The following is an 18,784-nucleotide window of genomic DNA, read 5'->3' as shown; positions in this document are numbered from 1 at the left end:
CTGTTACGCTACTATAATTTTGTTGGTAGTTGTCACTATTATAATTGAGATAAGTATCATATTCTTTCAAAAGGGTCTTGTGAGGCACTCACTTGGCAATCCTTAAACATAAATTTCTGATGTGTTGGGCACATCCTGATATGAATTTCTTGTATTTAAAGATTCCACCGTCTTTGGTGTTTTCTGTTAGTACATCCAATGAACATGGTATATATTATGCTCGTGTAATAAATTATTAATTTGCATAAATCTTCAAATAATATGAAAAAAAAATTAATGATAATAATAATAAAATGATTATTATTTTTTGGGTTAATATCAATTTGGCCCCTACATTTTGGTTACAGTAAATATAGTCTCTAATATTTTTAATTTGTAGTTAACTTAAAATCAATTTTCGTTAGTGAGTTAACTATAGTGATTAAATTACTGCAAGTTGAAAGTAACATAGGCTAAATTGACTACAACCAAAATGGTATTTTTGTCTTTTTCTTATTCTCATATTTTTCATCATCCCTATCAAATGGACATTTGTGCGAGTAGTGATCCCTTAGCTAGGCTAAAGAAGAGCCATTTGATCATCTTTTTTTTTTTTTTTTTTTTTTTGTTAACATTTGTAGGGTGTTTGGTACTGTTGTTTAAACAATAATTTTTAGTATTTAAACACAACAACACGTATTTCCACAATACTTTTTAACTCACATATATTTCCACAACACTTAAACAATAATACTAGAAATCTTTTATCAAACAGCTAAAATCAACCAAAATGGGGGCATTTGAAACAACTGCATGAGATTTTGAAATCAATGGAGAGGACTCTTACTTATGGGAATGTTTCTACCACTGACTTTGGCAATTCTGCTTCGGTAAGATTCAATTTATTCAATACTAAAAACTATAATCATGTATAAGAAAATATATAAAAAATTGACATTATATTTCTTATATATCTTAGGCCACTATCTGTGCAACCAATGAATCTTCAAGTTGCTTTTTGGGAAATGCAAACACTACCTTGATCATTTGTTTTTAGGATAATATTTCAAACCTATAATCTACTCTACTATGGTTATTCTTTATTATTTCAAACTTTGTCCTGTTAGTGCTTAGTGTTAATTTGCTGAATTTAGGTCCAGCCCAATAGCCCAAAACCCAGGATCGTATTATTTATAATATTTAATGGGCCTCGGCCCAAATATTATAGACTTTAAAATTAAATCCCTAATTTCAATTTGGTCTTTCAGCCTCTCATGATTTGCCTAGGAAGAACGGCTAGCCTTAACTATTTCGCTTCGTCATTGAAGAAAGGTACGCGAAAACCCTAATTCCTCTCTTTCTTTCTCTTATCTCAATGTGTTAATTTTGCTTATGAATAATAACTGAAGTGGGTTTGAACTTAGAGCAGTGTTTGGTTACTGAGAAAACGCTAGAAAAAGCTAGTTCCTTCCTATTTTTTTCATTAAGTTAGTACTTACTTCTCAGAAAACAAAAACAAAAACAAAAACAAAAAAAAGGAAGGATTTTTCTGCCGGAAAGCATTGAATGTCAGCAAAGTAGTATATGTTTTTTTGCTTTTGGTTTTTGAAGCAGGAGCGGCCCGAGATATTTTGGGGCCTAAGGCGAGAATTAGAAATATATGTGTATGTGTATGTGTATTTATGTATGTGTATGTGTATGAGTGTGTATGTGTATGTGTATGTGTATGTGTATGTTTATGTGTGTGTATGTGTATGTTTATGTTTATGTTTATGTGTATGTGTGTTTATATTTATGTTCATTTATATTTATGTATGTTTATATATGTGTGTATGTTTATGTATGTGTATGTGTGTATGTTTATGTATGTGTGTATGTTTATATATATTTATATTTATAAACATAAATATAAACATAAGCACATATTTACATAAACATACATGAACACAAACACAAACACAAACACAAACAAACATAAACACACATACACATAAACACGCATAAACAAACATAAACAAATATAAACACACATACACATAAACACACACACATAAACATAAACATACATAGACATAAACACACATACAGACTGAAAAAAATTAAACCTTCATATGGACTAGAAAAAATTGCAAATTAACACCAATCCTCAAATAATTTTATTAGTTACTTTAGTGTGCTAAATCGAGCCTTTATGTGTGTTTATGTTTATATTTAAGTTTATGTGTGTGTATGTTTACGTTTATTTGAGTTTATATGTGTTTTTGTGTATGTGTGTTTATGTTTATGTATATGTATATTTATGTGTATGTGTGTATATATTTATGTGTATTTGTATGTGTATGTATATGTGTATGTGTATGTTTATGTATGTGTGTGTATGTGTGCTTATGTATGTGTATGTGTATGTGTTTGTGCATGCTTATATTTATGTATGTTTATGTGTATGTGTATTTGTTTATGCGTGCTTATGTATGTATGTGTATGTGTATGTGTATGTGTATATGTATGTGTATTTGTAGATCTCTTTGTCTTTTTCAGATTCAGGTGCAATACCCTGATGCAATTATAATTAATGGCTGAGATTAAAAGTTGAAAAAACAAATTTCAATCTCAACCATTAAATAAAATATATTAAAGGAGAGTTAAAAAGTTAAAAAAAAAAAGTAAAAAATGTATAAAAAAATACCTGCGACAGTGCACCTGATCTCAGTTCATCTTTCTTCTTTCACTATTTTTCTTTTCTTCTTTTTTATGCGCTGCTTTGTTCTTCTTCCTTTTATTTCTCTTTATACGTCGCCTAGGCTGACAGGAGAGGAGCGAGTGAAAGCTACGTCAAGAAAGGAAATCGAAGATTGTGCTACCGAGCCAAAAACTATGAAAATCTCTTCCTCTCAATTCAGACGATCCATTTAGGTGAAATTGTGGCTCACGAGACTTCACCAGATTATGGTGTGTGATTTTTGTTTATTTATTTATTTGTTTGATTAATTTGGATCTAAAATTAGTTTAATAAGATGATTCTTCTTCTAAAATATAATAACAAAACCAATATATGTTTTTTTAATGGTGGGTTCACTTTCAGTGTTTTCATTTTGTGATTTTGGTTGTTTTGTGGGTTTTGTGATTTTGGTTGTTTTGTGGGTTTTGTGTTTTGATTTCGGTGGGTGTGATTTGATTTGTGATTTGGTGGGCTTCTGAGTTTTTGTTGCGATTTGATTTTGGCTGGGTTTTGGCCGTGGTGGTGGTCGTGATTTGATTTTGGCTGGGTTTCAGTAGTGATGCATGATTAGAGGTGATGAGCTTAAAAAGCTCCGACCATGGAGGTTTAGAAGGAGAGCTTGGTGATCAGCCATGGAGCACGGTGTGACGTGGGTTGAGGCAAAGAGAGGATGAGAGGGAAATAGGGGTGGCCCTAGACATTTTGGGTCCTAAGGTGAGAACTAAAAATTGGGCATTTTTTTTATACTTATATGTTAATTAAATTAATGTTTATTTAATATTTTTATATTATATTTTTCATAATTATTTTCATTTTCTTCTAAATTATTTTGAAGTTCATTATCAAGATTTGTTGTATTGCAAAATTGAACATCATCTTCTTCTAAATTATTTTGGTGAATTTTGTGCTCATTTGTGATATTTTCATCTAAATTTTGTGTTATATTTTGTTTATTATTAATAACAAATTTATCCATTGATCCTTTTTGAGACTCAATTAATTTTTCTTCTTTTTTTAAGTTTTTCATATCCAAATATATATTTTCTAGTAGACATTTCTAATCAAACAATATATTTATAAAGACTAAAATAAAAAAATAACTTTCAAGTGTAGAGCAAATGAGAAATAGAACTTGATTTATATAAAAAGTATTGTTGTAGTTTCACTGAACAATAACAAGTTTTTAGCAATCTCAACCTACATAAATTGAAAAAAAAAAAATAAGCACAAGCATAACAAAAATTTAAGCACAGTCATAACACTGACACAAGACTTATTAATAAGGCCACCCACCAAAAAAAAATAATAATAAAAAAAAACAAACAAAAAAACAAAAACAAATCCTATCTATAAAAAAAAAAAAATGCAGACTTAATAAAAAAAAAAAAAAAAAAAAAAAAAAAACCTTGAAGGCCCAAACTTAACGCCCAGTCCAGGGAGGGTCCAGGCAGCCATAATGATGAGTGATAAACAAAGTTACAAAACCAGCCAGGGAGGGCCCAAACAAACAAAGTTATCTTAAGTTCTTAACAAATAAAATGGCCCAAATATTTATAATTTTATACCTGATTCCTGAACCTCAGAACCTGATACGGTGAGGTGAGCAGTTGAGACTTGAGAGAGGCGGAGAGCAGAGAATCAGAGAGAGGCTGAGGCGGTTCAGCTGGAGACTGAACAGTGGAGACTGGAGACTAGAGAGAGGCGGAGAGCAGAGACTAGAGAGAAAGGTAAAATTTTTAGTGTTTTGATTTGTGATTGTTTTGTGGTTAATCTCTTAGATCGGATTTGTAGTTTATCTGGTTGATTTTTGGTCAATGATTTTGTTTAGAACCAATGTTTAATAGGATTTACCAAAATTTTTGTTTTTTTTGGTTAAAATTTTGGGGCCCCCTTCCACTTGGGGGCCTTAGGCAATTGCCTAACTCGCCTAAGGGAAGGGCCGGCCCTGTTTTGAAGTGGAATTCAGACTAGGGTGCTTGGTTGCTGAGACAACCGGAAAGTAAGTAAAAGAAAATTTGACTTTTTGAAACATTTCTAAGGAAGCACACACACTGTTGGACCTGAAAGTTAGGGCTTGAATGGATTTTTATTATATTATTTTTTTTATAATCCTAGATATTAATCCCTAAATATTGTTTGTGTTGCCTAACATTAAGTCTAGAGACAAAAATTTTCACAACTGTTGGGTTGGCAAGTTGTTATTGATAGGTAACAAAATGGTGTCAATGGTGTGGCCCAGATGATAACAAGTAAAAACTTGTCAACAGTCAACACATCTGTTGTGAAAATTGTTGTGTCTATAGCATTACTTGTTGCCAAAAAGGAGTTGGAAATTGTTAAAGTTACTAGAAAATGTTTACAAGTTGATGTGACAATGAATGTGATTGGTGGACTTCAACAATGAATGTTTGAATTTTTTTTTTATTGGTGGACACATCAATTTGTAAGTCTTATGTAGTAAAATTTGTGGTATCCCTAGCATCACTTAAAGAAGTTTTAGGTTTTTCATATTAGAGTTTTTAAGTCTAGAAGCCTCTAAAGAATGAAAAATTTTCTGTTTTTATATGAACCCTTATATGTTATTTTCTAATTTGTGTACAGAAACTAGCCTTAAAGTATATAATTTGAGGGTTTCGGTTGATTGAGCTTAAGCCATATTGAAGTGAAGTTGAGAACCAAAGTAGGTCTAATTTTTAGCAATGGAAGAATCTCCGACGCTTGGAAAACGAAAAGAACCTGAAACTGAACAATCTACAGTCACCGAAACCCCTAGTCAGGGATCTACTCCAAAAAGACAAAGAGAACCTGAAGATTCAGAGCTTCTTGTAACTCCAATTCAACAATCTACCCCAACTGGAAAAAGTGAACCTGATGATTTAGAGGTGACTAGAACCCCCAATCAAGAATCCCTTCGAAATCAATCCAATCTGACGCGCACATGCATCCATGAGGTTGCAGTGCCAAGTGGGTATACTCCAACCAAGGTTGAATCTGTTCATGGAACCCTCTCTAATCCAATGTATAATGGCAAGATGGCAAAGACATACCCATTTACGCTTGACCCATTTCAGCGGGTATCTGTGGCATGCTTAGAACGGAATGAGTCGGTTTTGGTGTCAGCACATACTTCGGCAGGTAAAACTGCAGTTGCTGAGTATGCTATTGCAATGGCTTTTAGAGAGAAGCAGAGGGTTCTTTATACTTCGCCATTGAAAGCTTTGAGCAATCAGAAGTACAGAGAGCTTAGTCAGGAATTTAAAGATGTGGGATTGATGACAGGTGATGTTACTCTGTCACCTAATGCTAGTTGTTTGGTCATGACAACTGAGATTCTGAGGGGAATGCTTTATAGGGGTTCAGAGCTTTTGAAGGAAGTTGCTTGGGTCATCTTTGATGAAATTCATTATATGAAGGATCGTGAAAGAGGGGTTGTTTGGGAAGAGAGCATTATATTTTTGCCACCAGCTATTAAAATGGTATTTCTTTCAGCGACAATGTCGAATGCCACTGAGTTTGCTGAGTGGATATGTAATATTCACAAACAGCCATGTCATGTGGTCTACACAGATTTCCGACCAACTCCTCTGCAGCATTATGTTTTTCCCGTGGGTGGGAATGGATTGTATCTTGTGGTTGATGAGAATGAACAGTTCAGGGAGGACAATTTTCTGAAGTTGCAGGATACTTTCTCAAAGCAGAAGCTAGGTGATATTAACAAGAGTGTTAATGGAAGAGCAAGTGGGAGAATTGCAAAAGGTGGGAATGCTTCTGGTGGTTCTGACATATCCAAAATTGTGAAGGTGAGATTTCCAATTTTAGGTGCTACCTTTTATTGCAATGTTATTAGCAGCTTGAATTTTTGTTTAATTTATGCTGATGATTCTTCTCCTCTCCTTTTTATTTTTATTTTTAAAAAATAATAAGTTAATTCTGTCTGACCTGGGTGGTCTAAATCTTGGTACTTTGATCCATTCTTTTGTTACCGTTTTATTTTTTTTTCTTGATTGCACCAATTGGCCTTATATTTTTATCAATTACATTACAATTCAAGATTAATTAAGACTTTCAGATTTTTTTTATGCCCATGCATTGAATTAAAAAGGCTGGACCTTGGAATGATGGCAAGTGCCCTCCACGCATATGATGTGTCAACATATTTGCTTTCTGTGCTGATATTATGAGGATATGGGAGAAGTCAATAATTAGAAGCTTGAATAAATTTTTTTTTTTTTTTGCTACACTATACTCTTAGAAATGTGCTTGCCCTTGCAGCAGTTCAGGAGTTAATTAGGATCTCGTAGCTAGATTTCAACCTCTTCTCATTGTTTGATTTTAGATGGAGATTGTATTGCTTGCTATTTATCAACAAAAGTTTGTTTTATGATGGAGACTTATACTTAGGTTGTGTTTGGCATTGGCTTAAAAAGCTAGTTTTTTTTACTATTTAGCTTATTTTTGTTACTATTCATGGGTCTCATTGCACTTTTTGGTACTATTCATGAGTCTCACTGTACTATTTTAACTACTTTTTAGCTTTATCTACAGTACTTTTAGCAAAACATTTACAGTTTCAGCTAAATAAGCTGTTCCCAAACGAACTCTTAGTATGTGTTTGGATTCACGTTGCGGGCTTCTGCGTTTCAGATTTCAGCTTTTTTCTTTTTATGCGTTTCAGAGAGACAATTATCACTGTAGCAACACTGTTCATGCACTGTAGCAACACTGTTCACGCACTATTCATGGGACCACAACCACTTTATTCAGAAAAAAAATATTAAAAATGGATCCCACAGCACTCTTCACACATTTAAAAATTATTTTGATACAGTGTTTTCAGTTTTCCGTTTCAACAAAAATAAGTTGTATCCAAACGGACCCTTAGTGAACTAGAATTTTTTATGTTAGGCAGGCAGATCTCCACACTGACTATATATTGTTAGTTATTAAAATCTTAGGTTTCTTTGCTGCTTTTATATAGCATAAAATCTTGCACAGCATACTTATTGCTTGAGTTGTTATTTTATTTTATTTTATTTTTTTTCAGATGATTATGGAACGAAAATTCCAGCCAGTAATCATCTTCAGCTTCAGTAGAAGAGAATGTGAACAACATGCGATGTCCATGTCCAAGCTTGATTTTAATAGCCAAGAGGAGAAGGATACTGTGGAAGAGGTTTTTCGAAATGCAATACAATGCTTGAATGAGGAGGACAGAAATTTACCTGCCATTGAGTTAATGTTGCCACTACTTCAGCGAGGTATTGCTGTTCATCATTCTGGCCTTCTTCCTGTTATCAAGGAATTGGTTGAGATTCTTTTTCAGGAAGGCCTTGTAAAGGCCCTTTTTGCCACAGAAACAGTAAGATTATCTCTACCCCCGCCCCCTCAAAAAAACCCCCCCTTTCTTTGTTTCAAAATTCTTCTTTTATTGTTGCCTTAGTCTCTGGATAAAATAATGATTGATAAGATTTACAGTAACTTATCATTGTGACAGTTTGCCATGGGTTTAAACATGCCCGCAAAAACTGTTGTTTTCACAGCTGTCAAAAAGTGGGATGGTGATAGTCATCGTTTAATTGGATCTGGTGAATATATACAGGTGACCAAAGATTTCATCGCTTTTTTATTTTTTAGCATCCGGCAAGACAACTTTGTACATGCACTCGTATAAAAATTTTTAATGATATTTTAGATGAGTGGACGGGCTGGGCGTCGTGGCAAAGATGAGCGTGGTATCTGTATTATTATGATTGATGAGCAGGTGATTCTATGGCTAGTTTTCTCTCTTTGCATTACATGATTTTCTGTTCCTGTATTCTCATGATCATAGAGACTTTCTGTAACTTTTCTTTCATCAAACCCTTAGAAAACCTTTTCCACATGAAGTTTTTATTTGATGTTGACCTTGTGGGATATTTTTGCTTTATTTCAACATTAATTTGTATTTCAAAGAAACATTGGTATTTCAACCTCAATATTGTAAAAGAAATATTGGTCTTTCATGTCAAGCGTCAATAATGAGCATGGACACTTCAAAACCCCCAGGTGTCTATGTTGGACATGCTGGGGGCACTCTTGCAAGCGTTTGCGCATTGGGTTGGGAGAATAAAATGCTTTTTTTATTTAAAAACAATCCTTTGATTTTAGATCCCTTTTGTTGAAGGTCATTTGAGCTTTTCCTGGGAGTATGGCATGGGTTACTATGTTTTTTAAGATTTGGTTAGTTGTTATTTATTTTGAAAACTTAAAATTAACATAAAATATTCCTACAAATAAATAAAATATAACTAAAGATATATTATTAATTAATTAATTTTCATATCCCCACCATATCATGTCCTAATTTTTCAAGAATTGCTATATTGCCATGTCCCATGTCATGTTGTGCCTGAGTCCATGGTCATTAGATCTCTTGTTGGATTTCAAAAACAAGTGAGGATTATTTATTTATCTTTAACAGATGGAGATGAATGCTCTCAAGGACATGGTTTTGGGTAAACCTGCTCCATTAGTTAGTACTTTCAGGCTGAGCTACTACTCAATTTTGAACTTAATGAGTCGTGCCGAAGGCCAGTTTACTGCTGAACATGTAATAAAGAATTCATTTCATCAATTTCAGTATGAAAAGGTTTTTTCTGAACCCTTCCTTTAATCCTTTTATTTTAATCTTTACATGGTGCATGATGATTGGTCACTCACCAGTTTTTCCTTCTGCATAGGCCTTACCTGATATAGGGAACAAGGTTTCCAAGCTGGAGCAGGAAGCTACCATGCTTGATGCTTCCGGAGAGGTAACATTTTTCATTTGGTCCTTGGACAGTCCACAAAATCATTTTTTAATTTTTGTTGTGTTTATTCATATCTTTTTGTTTTTTCTGTAGGCTGAAGTTGCTGATTATCATAAGCTAAAACTGGATATAGCCCAACTTGAGAAGAAGTTGATGGGAGAAATAACTAGGCCTGAAAGGGTCCTCTACAATCTTCGTCCTGGTCGACTGGTATGTGATATTATATAATATTGTTGTCCTCTTTTCTGATTTTTTATTTATTTATTTATTTTTTTCATTTGGGTTTTTTAGTTTAGGGCATATGCTTGGCTTCATGTTTTCTTTATGTAGCTTTGCTTGTAATCTTCTTCTTTCATTTAATTCTTACTGTTTTTCAGTATATGCTAGTTTAGGGCATATGCTTGGCTTCATGTTACGATGGTGCATGGTACATTTATGCTTCTTGTTTCACTTGGAAGCACTTTTTTGATTGTAGGTCAAGATAAGGGAAGGTGGAACAGATTGGGGTTGGGGAGTTGTGGTCAATGTTGTTAAAAGGCCATCCACAGGGGTAGGTTCATTGCCTTCACGTGGGGGTGGTTATATAGTTGATACTTTACTTCATTGCTCTCCTGGTTCAAGTGAGAATAGTTCACGGCCAAAACCGTGCCCGCCCCGCCCTGGAGAAAAGGGTGAAATGCATGTGGTGAGTTGAGACATATTTGACAGCAGTATTATTACTACTACTACTACTACTACAATTTTTAGTTGTGGTTCAGAGAACTATTCATGCCAAGTATGTGAAATGTTTGGAGTTTAATTTTTTTTTAATTTGTCTACTTTAGGTCCCTGTTCAGTTGCCCCTAATTGCTGCTCTAAGCAAACTGATGATATCTATACCTTCTGATCTCCGGCCACTGGAAGCCAGGCAAAGTATATTGCTTGCTTTACAGGAGCTGAACACTCGCTTTCCACAAGGCCTTCCAAAGCTTAATCCTGTAAAGGTAACTACTTTAGCTGCATTCTGAAAATATGATGTGCCTGTTGTTGTCACTAATTTGTTGCTGTTTTTCCTCTTCTTCTTCTTGTTCTCACCCCCACCCCCCCCCCCCAAAAAAAAAAAAAAAAAACCCTAAAAGCCAAAAGTAAAAATAAGACTTGTTTTGGTACATACAGGCATGGGAATCAGGGATGCCATGTATTCAGATATTATGATGTGCTTGTTGCCACTGACTGTTTTTTCTTCTTCCTCTTGTTCTCTTTCTCCTCTCCACCGCCCGCCCCCCTCCTAAAACCCCCTTCTCTCCCCCCAAAAAATAAACATAAATAAGGCTAAAAATTAAGACATCTTTTGGTACATGCAGGCATGGGAATTAGGGATTTCATGTATCCCTTCATGACCATGGTTCCTACATGACCTGTCCTTGAGGTGGTATGACTACTTACCAATGGGTATTTGGAAGGCTTTATTTTCGTTGTGTGATAGAATGTTGGATATTGGATAAAATTAGACTGGTGTTTTTATTTTACTCTAATATTGAAATGCAGGATATGGGCATTGAAGATTCAGAAATTGTTGAGTTGGTGAACGAAATTGAGGAACTTGAACGGAAGTTATATGCTCATCCACTACACAAGGTTTATCCTAGTTTTTAGAATGAACATTGCTATTCTATTGTTTTGTGAAGTTTTGAAGATAGTGTGTTGCTCACATTGTTCTTTGCTATAATGAGTTTACATAACCATTTCATTTTGTAAATCCAGTCTCAAGACGTGCACCAGATGAGATCTTTTCAGAGGAAAGCTGAGGTGAACCATGAAATTCAACAACTTAAGTCGAAAATGCGTGATTCCCAGGTTTGCCTTTGTTGGTTGCTCTTTTCTTAATTGGATATGACCCCTATTTGAATCATTTAGGCCCTGTTTGGATTTTTTTTTCATCACTCATCACTCAATTTTCGTTACTCATTACTTAAAATATCCTAACTCTCTACATGAAGTCTGTTTGGCACCATCACTCAACTTGTCATTACTCAAATATTTCTACTATTTTGTGGGACCCATGCCTGACTCACTCATGGCCCCTAATAACTCTCTCTCTCTCTCTCTTTGCATTGGGTTGTATGGAGACCTCCCTCCACCCTCTTCGGCCGACAAAGACAAGCCCAGCAACACCACCGTCTAGTCCAGCAACGCCAAGATGGCTCAACCGACTCTCTGCAAGTCCTCTTCGGTCTTCACTCCGCCGCAGACCATTCTCAAATCTCAAACCAAGGCCAAAACCCCCAATCCGGCACTGGCGGCACAACTATCATTGGTTGGGGTGACGTCATCAGTAATTGAGGAGTACGATCTGGCAAGGCCAAATGACTATGAGGAGTACAGGAGGGAGAGGAAGAAGAGGGCGATGGAGATGGAGGTGGAGGTGTGAAGGGAGCTCGAACCCAGTGTGAAAAAAAAAAAAACCCAGAAACCCGAACCCAATGAAAGAAGAAGAAGCCACCTAGTGTGAAAGGAAAAAGAAAAAAAATAAGATGAAGAAACCAAACTCACCGAACCCAGTGAATAAAAAAAAAAAGGGTCAAATGTTGCGGCTGACTCTGACCGTGGGACCCAATATATAGTTTTAATTACAGAAATGCTATTGAAAACAGAGTTATGGAAACTGAAAACGCCTAAAATGTGTTTTCAATTTCCATAACTCATCACTCAAAAATCAGAGAATTGAGTGATGAAAACAAAATCCAAACAAGCCTCTCAGTCATGGGTCTCACCATTTTTGAGTTATGGGTGATGGAAACAGAGTTACGAGTTATAGAAACATGAAATCCAAACACCCCCTTAGCTTGGGTCATGAACTCAATACCGGATGAAGGTCAACCACATTGAGTGTGTACTAGATTGTAAATCTTGTTACCCCCCAACCCCCACTCCTGGTTTCTCTTTCTGCCTTCATGAAAAGAAATTATTTCGCTGGTTTTAACCATTACAATCAGCATAGATCCTTTGGAATGAACTTGCAGAGTCTGGTTGTGGTATCTTATTTATTTCACTCTTTTCCTTAATATGTGGGGAATACGCTCATGTTACAAAAGCGTATGGAAGACCATGCAGACTTCCATATTAATAGTCAGATTCTAATGTTAAATGATGTTATCTAACATGCCCCCTTTGGTAATCTTCTCTTTTCCATATGTTTTGTTGTTTAATTTTGAATTCTCATCAATTTTTGCAGCTTAAAAAATTCCGTGATGAACTTAAGAACCGGTCACGGGTCTTGAAAAAGCTTGGTCATATTGATGCTGATGGTGTTGTCCAGTTGAAGGGTCGGGCAGCCTGCTTGATAGACACAGGCGATGAGCTCCTTGTCACTGAACTGATGTTTAATGGTGATTTTACATGAACTGTTCCTTTTGCGGTCTTCAAAATCTTATAATTATTTTCTACCTATCAAAAAAAAAAAATCTTATAATTATTTCTCAAATCCTCTCTTCCTGAACTATCTAATTATCAAAAAATAATCTTATAATTATTTTATGCGCAATATTAGGCTGGTTAGGTAGGAATTGGCTGGCCAAATTTAATTAGGAACATGTCTTATGATCAAGGCTATTTGGCCACATTAGGGCTTGTAAGAAGGCTGACCCCAACCTGTGGGAATTTTCCATGTCTGTTCTTATCCAGCTCTGAAGAATTAAGAAATATATGTTCTTTTATATACAACTAGTTATGTACAAACATTATATTTTTACAAGGTGGACTTCACAAATCTGTTTGTGAAGAATTATGCCCACATGAGGCAAGTGAGCAGGATCTAGATAATGCAGGAGGCTAAAAGAGATCTTTATTTTATTTCAGTTTTATTTATTTTTAGAGTCAGTTGTTATTTTTTATTGGGCACATTTTTTTATTTTAGGTCCTAGTAGTTTATTACTATATTAGGTTATTAGTATTTTATTTCCTAGATGGTTAATTTTGTAATTCAATAATAATTAGGGTTTCCTATGCGAGTTAGAATTAGGCTTAAGTACTCCTATATACATAAAGTTTTGAACTCCTATGAAGGGGATTATTCTATTGATTAAACTTTCTATTAAAATTGTCTCCATAGTCTGATGCTGACTTTAACCAACCCTAGGTGTTAACTTCTAGATTCTCAATCTTTATTTTTCTGTTATTTTATTTTGTTGTAAAATTGATCTGATTTGTCTTGCAGCAATGCTTCAAACAAACCGAAATTTTCTCTGGTACCAAATTTGATGTTGAATGAACTGGAACAATATGACAACAAAATTAAAGAATAGGAAAATAAAGATAGAAAACCTAGGAGTCAACACCAAACAAAGGAAAACCACTAGAGAAGTCAACACCTAAGGTTAGTTGGAGTCGGCACTAGATCATGGAGATAATTTCAATTGAAATTTTATTCATCAGAATAATCCCCCTTCACAAGTGTACAATACTTTGCTTATATAGGAGTACTAAAGCCTAATTCTAACATAGGAAACCCTGACCATTATTGAAGTACAAAAAATAACCATGCTTCTAGGAAGTAAAATAGTATTAACCTTATAAAGTAATAAACTATGAGGATTAGTTTAATTACCTATAATTTTTTTTTTTAAAGTGATACTATGAGGACCTAAATAAAAATACAATTGCTAGCTATCTTCAATAGTTCATACACCTACTTAATCCACAATTGCCACTGCTCCCCTCTATTGATTATCAAATTATTTAGCATAAATATGAATGTGAATTCTGATTGTATCTTTTTGATCAGGTACATTCAATGATCTTGATCATCACCAAATTGCTGCTCTTTCAAGTTGTTTTATACCAGGAGATAAATCAAGTGAACAGATACAATTGCGAACAGAGCTTGGGAGACCATTACAACAACTCCAAGAAAGTGCAAGAAGAATAGCGGAGGTGTTTTATCATTTAGCATTGTAGCTTGATTTCTGGTTCATGTATGCAATTTGCTGAATGAACAGTTATAAACGTATTTCTATGTTGCAGATTCAACATGAATGCAAGCTGGATGTAAATGTGGATGAGTATGTGGAATCCACAGTAAGGCCATACTTGATGGATGTGATTTACTGTTGGTCAAAGGTTAGTCTATTACTGATGCATCAATCATTTTTGATAATTAATAAGCTTTATTGATAGAAAAAGAAAATTACAAAAAAAGCCAAAGCACACAGCACGTGTACTAATGTATCAATCATACCTTTTGACACAGGATGTCAATGGAAGATTATGTTTTAGGAAATTAGTGTTAGGGTTTGTAGCTGATTTGGGAATTGGAGAAATTGATTGGGAATTAAGGGCTCACAATTTCAGCTGTACTATGAAAAACATTAAATAACTAGCATTACGCGAGTAGGTTCCTATTAATTACTCCTTCCTAGTGAAAGAAAGAATCACACCTTCCAAGGCTTTGGGAGAAACTCAAACCTGGCCATTAAAATTTAGATTATGCTAATGATAAAAAATGTCCCAATACAAAGCTTATATAAGCCTCTCAAAAACCATTGCAACAATTAACCTTGACCCTTGGAATAAACTAATCTAAAGCACACATTATTATAAGATAAGGCATATATAGACCACAAAACTCCTGTGAGTTGGACCCATGAATATTCAGGAAACAAAAAATTTGGACTCATGAATTATGAAAATTCTAAACTTCAGCACCGCTGTGAACAGAGTTTTCATATTTTTGGCCAACAATTTGATTGCATTATGTTGTATTGCATCCTTCCCGCTAGTGATTTCACTTGGTGCCAACTCCTAGGTTATCTTTTCCTTATTTTTCTGTTCAATTTTATTGTTGCATCGTTTTAGTTTTGTACTTCATCAAACCCCTCCCTTCTTTTTCTCTCCGCACTCTCTCCTATTGTTTGTTAAGTAATGAGCCATTCTGCTTATAATTCTGCTTGTGCTCATTCTTTCAGGGAGCAAATTTTGAAGAGGTTATACAAATGACTGATATTTTTGAGGGTAGTATTATTAGAAGTGCTAGAAGGCTTGATGAGTTTTTGAATCAGGTAAATTGATCAAATTTTTGGATATCTCATTCTATTATATTGTGAATTGTGGCAGTATAAATAGGAAGTGCTGGTTGCCAAGGGCTTTGTAGCTGAATTGGAACCTTCCCATGCACTAAATGTTTTGGGGTCTAAAAGGAAAAGGGTTCAAGCTGCAGGATTAGTAGCATATTGTAATTATTTCTAAAAATAAAAAAATAAAAATAAAAAAAAGGAGGAAGTGGTGGTTGCTTTGATTCTCTTCTCATATGATCTTCAATTTTCAGTAGAGCTTGGGTCTTGCATCAACCAGTATGATGTTATTTGATTTTCAGTTTTGAGTTTAGTCTTTCATCAATCAGTAATATTGCATTTTAGTACCATAAATATTGATATATACAAGTCAGAAAGAAAAATATGAGAGATGTTAGATTGCATTTCCTTTAAGTGTAAATAAGGATGGAAGGTGAATTCATGGGTTCAATCTTGTGCAGGTGTGTGGGTTCTGTTTACTTAGTGAGAAAGGAGGGGAGTTTTCGTGTGGGGGGGTGGGGGTGTTGTCATATGTCTACTACATATGTAACAACTTGATTCAGACCTAGGACATTTATCAACATCCCTTATCGGGCCAAAGATTTTTCTTTATGTTAGTTCTATTGCTTTAAATTGTACATTTACACAACAAATCCATATTTATCTGAAATATATTTTCCAAAAAGAATATATGTATGATGATATGGTTCAACTTCAGTTGACCCAAACTAAAGACCTCTATTTCTTGAACCAACACCTTTTTGGTTCTCTCAATGACCTTTTTTTTTTTTAACATTGGGTACACATAAATGGGGTTTATGTTTTTTTTTTTTTTTTTTTTGCTATGTATCTCTTAATCGCCAGCATTTGATGGTAATATGTTAAAGATATTGTTTAGATGCTACTTGATAAACCTGAGAATTTAGGACTCAACTTTTACCTGAATTATGAACTAGACAATTGAAATCAAGTACTTTTTTAAATAGCAAAACCCGTGAAGAATGAATTTTAGAAATAAGTGGATTAAAGATGAAAGGTATGGAAATCCTATCATTTTCTTTATTTGGATGAACCCCTTTTCTTTTGTGGAAAGAGGAAGAGGGGGGGGGGGGGGGAGGATTTCAGATATAATTGATTGGTGTAATTAGTGATTGTAATTTTAAAGATTAGGCTGTAAGTGATACAGTACCTGTTGAAATATTTGTGTAAGTTTAGTCGTCATCGCAATGGTGTTATTTGGATGGCTGTCCCTCATTGCTTGATGTGGTGCATTTGGTGGGAGAGAAACAACTGGTGCTTTGAGGATTCAGAAAGGACAATAGCTGATCTTAGATTTTTCTTCCTTACAATGCTGACTGATTGGATGTGCTTCGTTGGAAGCCATTCCATATTTTCAATCTATGATTTGATGGATGTTTGTAACTTATGTACTTGATTGTTATGAACTTATGATCCCAGCTGTATATGTCAAGTATATTTGGGTGATTCTTTTTTATGATTTGAATAAATTTTACATTATTTATATTAAAAAAAAGTAGTGTGTTAGTGAAGTAGTGAAGGCTCACATTGAATAATAATGACAAAAGTGAGTGGTTAATACATTATAATTAACATGATTGGGCCACACCAATTGGTGTAAACTTTTGGGTCAAGTGATGTACCTATATGTTACATTAACTCCTCAGTTCAAGTTTCTCTAAGGTGTTGTCTCCCCAACACTCCTAGTAGTAATAGTGTCAGTTATGGGGATAATGTTGTTATGGCGGTGATATGGTGCTGCTGCCGATGATTTCATTGAATTTGGCAATATGGTACTAGATGTTTGTTGTGAGACACTAGTTTTGCAGTGGTAATGCTTGTTATGACTATGAGAATGGTGCTAATGGCAGTGAATGCAAGTGAATCTTGGTGATGGTGTGGTGGTGCTGCAATGAGGGTAGCTGGTATCACACTATACCATAACTGTGTAACATACAAAAACTAGGGTGATATATGAGAGGAAAAATTAGAATATTTTGTTAGATTATAGTAACAAGAAGGGTATACATGTATGGATAGCTTTTCGCTTCTTACATTTATTGGGAGTAGCTGGTGTTGGACACTCTATGTCATTGTCTAGTGACCTCCATGGCTGTGTTCCTGGATCATGTTTGTTTGGGTTATTGTGATATTTTAAATGGCTAGTTGGTGGCTCTCTTGAAAACCATAAAAATGGATGAGCCAAAGTGGCTTGTTTCAACAGGTGCTTCCATTCAAATCTCACAAAACATGCAGATGTTACTTTCCTTGGGGACAGTTCTCTGTTGAACAAGCAATAGATGTGTGTGTGCGCGCGCATGCTATTTTCCCAAGCAGTTCTTTTGTTTGAATCTATATACTATGGAGCTGGAATGTTAATTCTTGATAGATGAAAATTTGCCACTCAGAACTCTTTTTTTCCCCTGAATTTCCAATTCCCTCTTTTTTTTCTTTTTTCTTTTTTTCTTTTTTTCAGTTGCGTAATGCTGCCCAAGCTGTTGGTGAAGCTAATTTAGAGAACAAGTTTGCAGCAGCTAGCGAAAGCCTTCGCCGGGGTATAATGTTTGCAAATTCCCTGTATTTGTAAATCATCATCCTGCAGATCTGGGAATGAAGATGTATCTCCCATAGCAAATGCCAGATCACATTTTAGGTATCCTTCTTGTGCCATGAGGTGAGTTTAGTATTTTACTCTTTCATTTTTGTTCTTTTTCAATTAGGTTCCTTGTAAAACTTTCTTTTATATATTTATTTTTAGGTTTTTCAATCAATTGATAACCCACATTGTATACACGCAGTCTAGGGAATTGATTTCTGTAAAAGATAGTTGAGAAGGTAATGCAGAATCTCTTAAATGATATTGTCATTATTATTTTTTTTTCTTTTTATTTAACTTTTTTCCCATGTTCATTAACAAATTTTACACCTTTAAAACTCCACGCCACACTGGGCAGGCCCAGTTAATTGTCAATTTGGCTAAGTTTTTATTTATTTATATATATTAACTCAGTTAGCCAATAAGAGTAGAAAGAGTGTAACCAAAAAAGAAAAAACTTACTTTTTTGTACATTTTGTTTTTCCCTCAGCAGTAAATTGCTACAATATGAAGCACTTTCTTATGATTTGCTTCTGACGTAGATTTTTTTTTTTTTTTTTTTTTTTTTTAACACGTAAAAATAATAATACTAAGTTCTTATAACTTGTTCTTATTGGAGACGGTGAGACTGATGAAT

General features: G+C 34.5%; 1 protein-coding gene across 4 annotated transcripts; it reads left to right on the top strand.

The window, feature by feature from the left end:
• The first annotated feature begins 4,191 nt into the window (after nt 1-4,191).
• Nucleotides 4,192-18,420, top strand: LOC115969535 (DExH-box ATP-dependent RNA helicase DExH10). Of its 4 annotated transcripts, none has more exons than XR_004087002.1 (18): nt 4,192-4,425; nt 5,300-6,498; nt 7,743-8,057; nt 8,193-8,297; nt 8,391-8,459; nt 9,159-9,326; nt 9,418-9,489; nt 9,580-9,696; nt 9,962-10,171; nt 10,311-10,469; nt 11,014-11,103; nt 11,230-11,322; nt 12,701-12,854; nt 14,249-14,397; nt 14,488-14,583; nt 15,429-15,521; nt 18,028-18,225; nt 18,310-18,420. XR_004087002.1 is itself a non-coding variant. In XM_031089205.1 (17 exons), the coding sequence occupies exons 2-17, from the start codon at nt 5,398-5,400 to the stop codon at nt 18,136-18,138; spliced, it is 3,102 nt and encodes a 1,033-aa protein (XP_030945065.1). In that variant the 5' UTR covers nt 4,192-4,425; nt 5,300-5,397; the 3' UTR covers nt 18,139-18,420. The 4 variants fall into 4 exon arrangements, 2 of the variants coding, with proteins under 2 accessions (XP_030945065.1, XP_030945066.1); XR_004087003.1 differs by having other exon boundaries at nt 18,350-18,409; XM_031089205.1 differs by having other exon boundaries at nt 18,028-18,420.
• Nucleotides 18,421-18,784: the final 364 nt, after the last annotated feature.

The sequence above is a fragment of the Quercus lobata genome, chromosome 11 (genome assembly GCF_001633185.2).
Source record: "Quercus lobata isolate SW786 chromosome 11, ValleyOak3.0 Primary Assembly, whole genome shotgun sequence".
Classification (NCBI taxonomy): Eukaryota; Viridiplantae; Streptophyta; class Magnoliopsida; order Fagales; family Fagaceae; genus Quercus; species Quercus lobata.
Note: the sequence above shows the minus strand (reverse complement) of the source record. Positions and strands in the feature narration are given on the sequence as shown.

Coding starts and splice junctions, on each gene's coding strand:
- LOC115969535 (XM_031089205.1), top strand. CDS start 5,398: ATGGAAGAATCTCCGACGCTTGGAAAACGAAAAGAACCTGAAACTGAA. Junction 8,298..8,390: donor GATCTGGTGAATATATACAG/GTGACCAAAGAT, acceptor ATGATATTTTAG/ATGAGTGGACGGGCTGGGCG. Junction 10,470..11,013: donor CAAAGCTTAATCCTGTAAAG/GTAACTACTTTA, acceptor ATTGAAATGCAG/GATATGGGCATTGAAGATTC.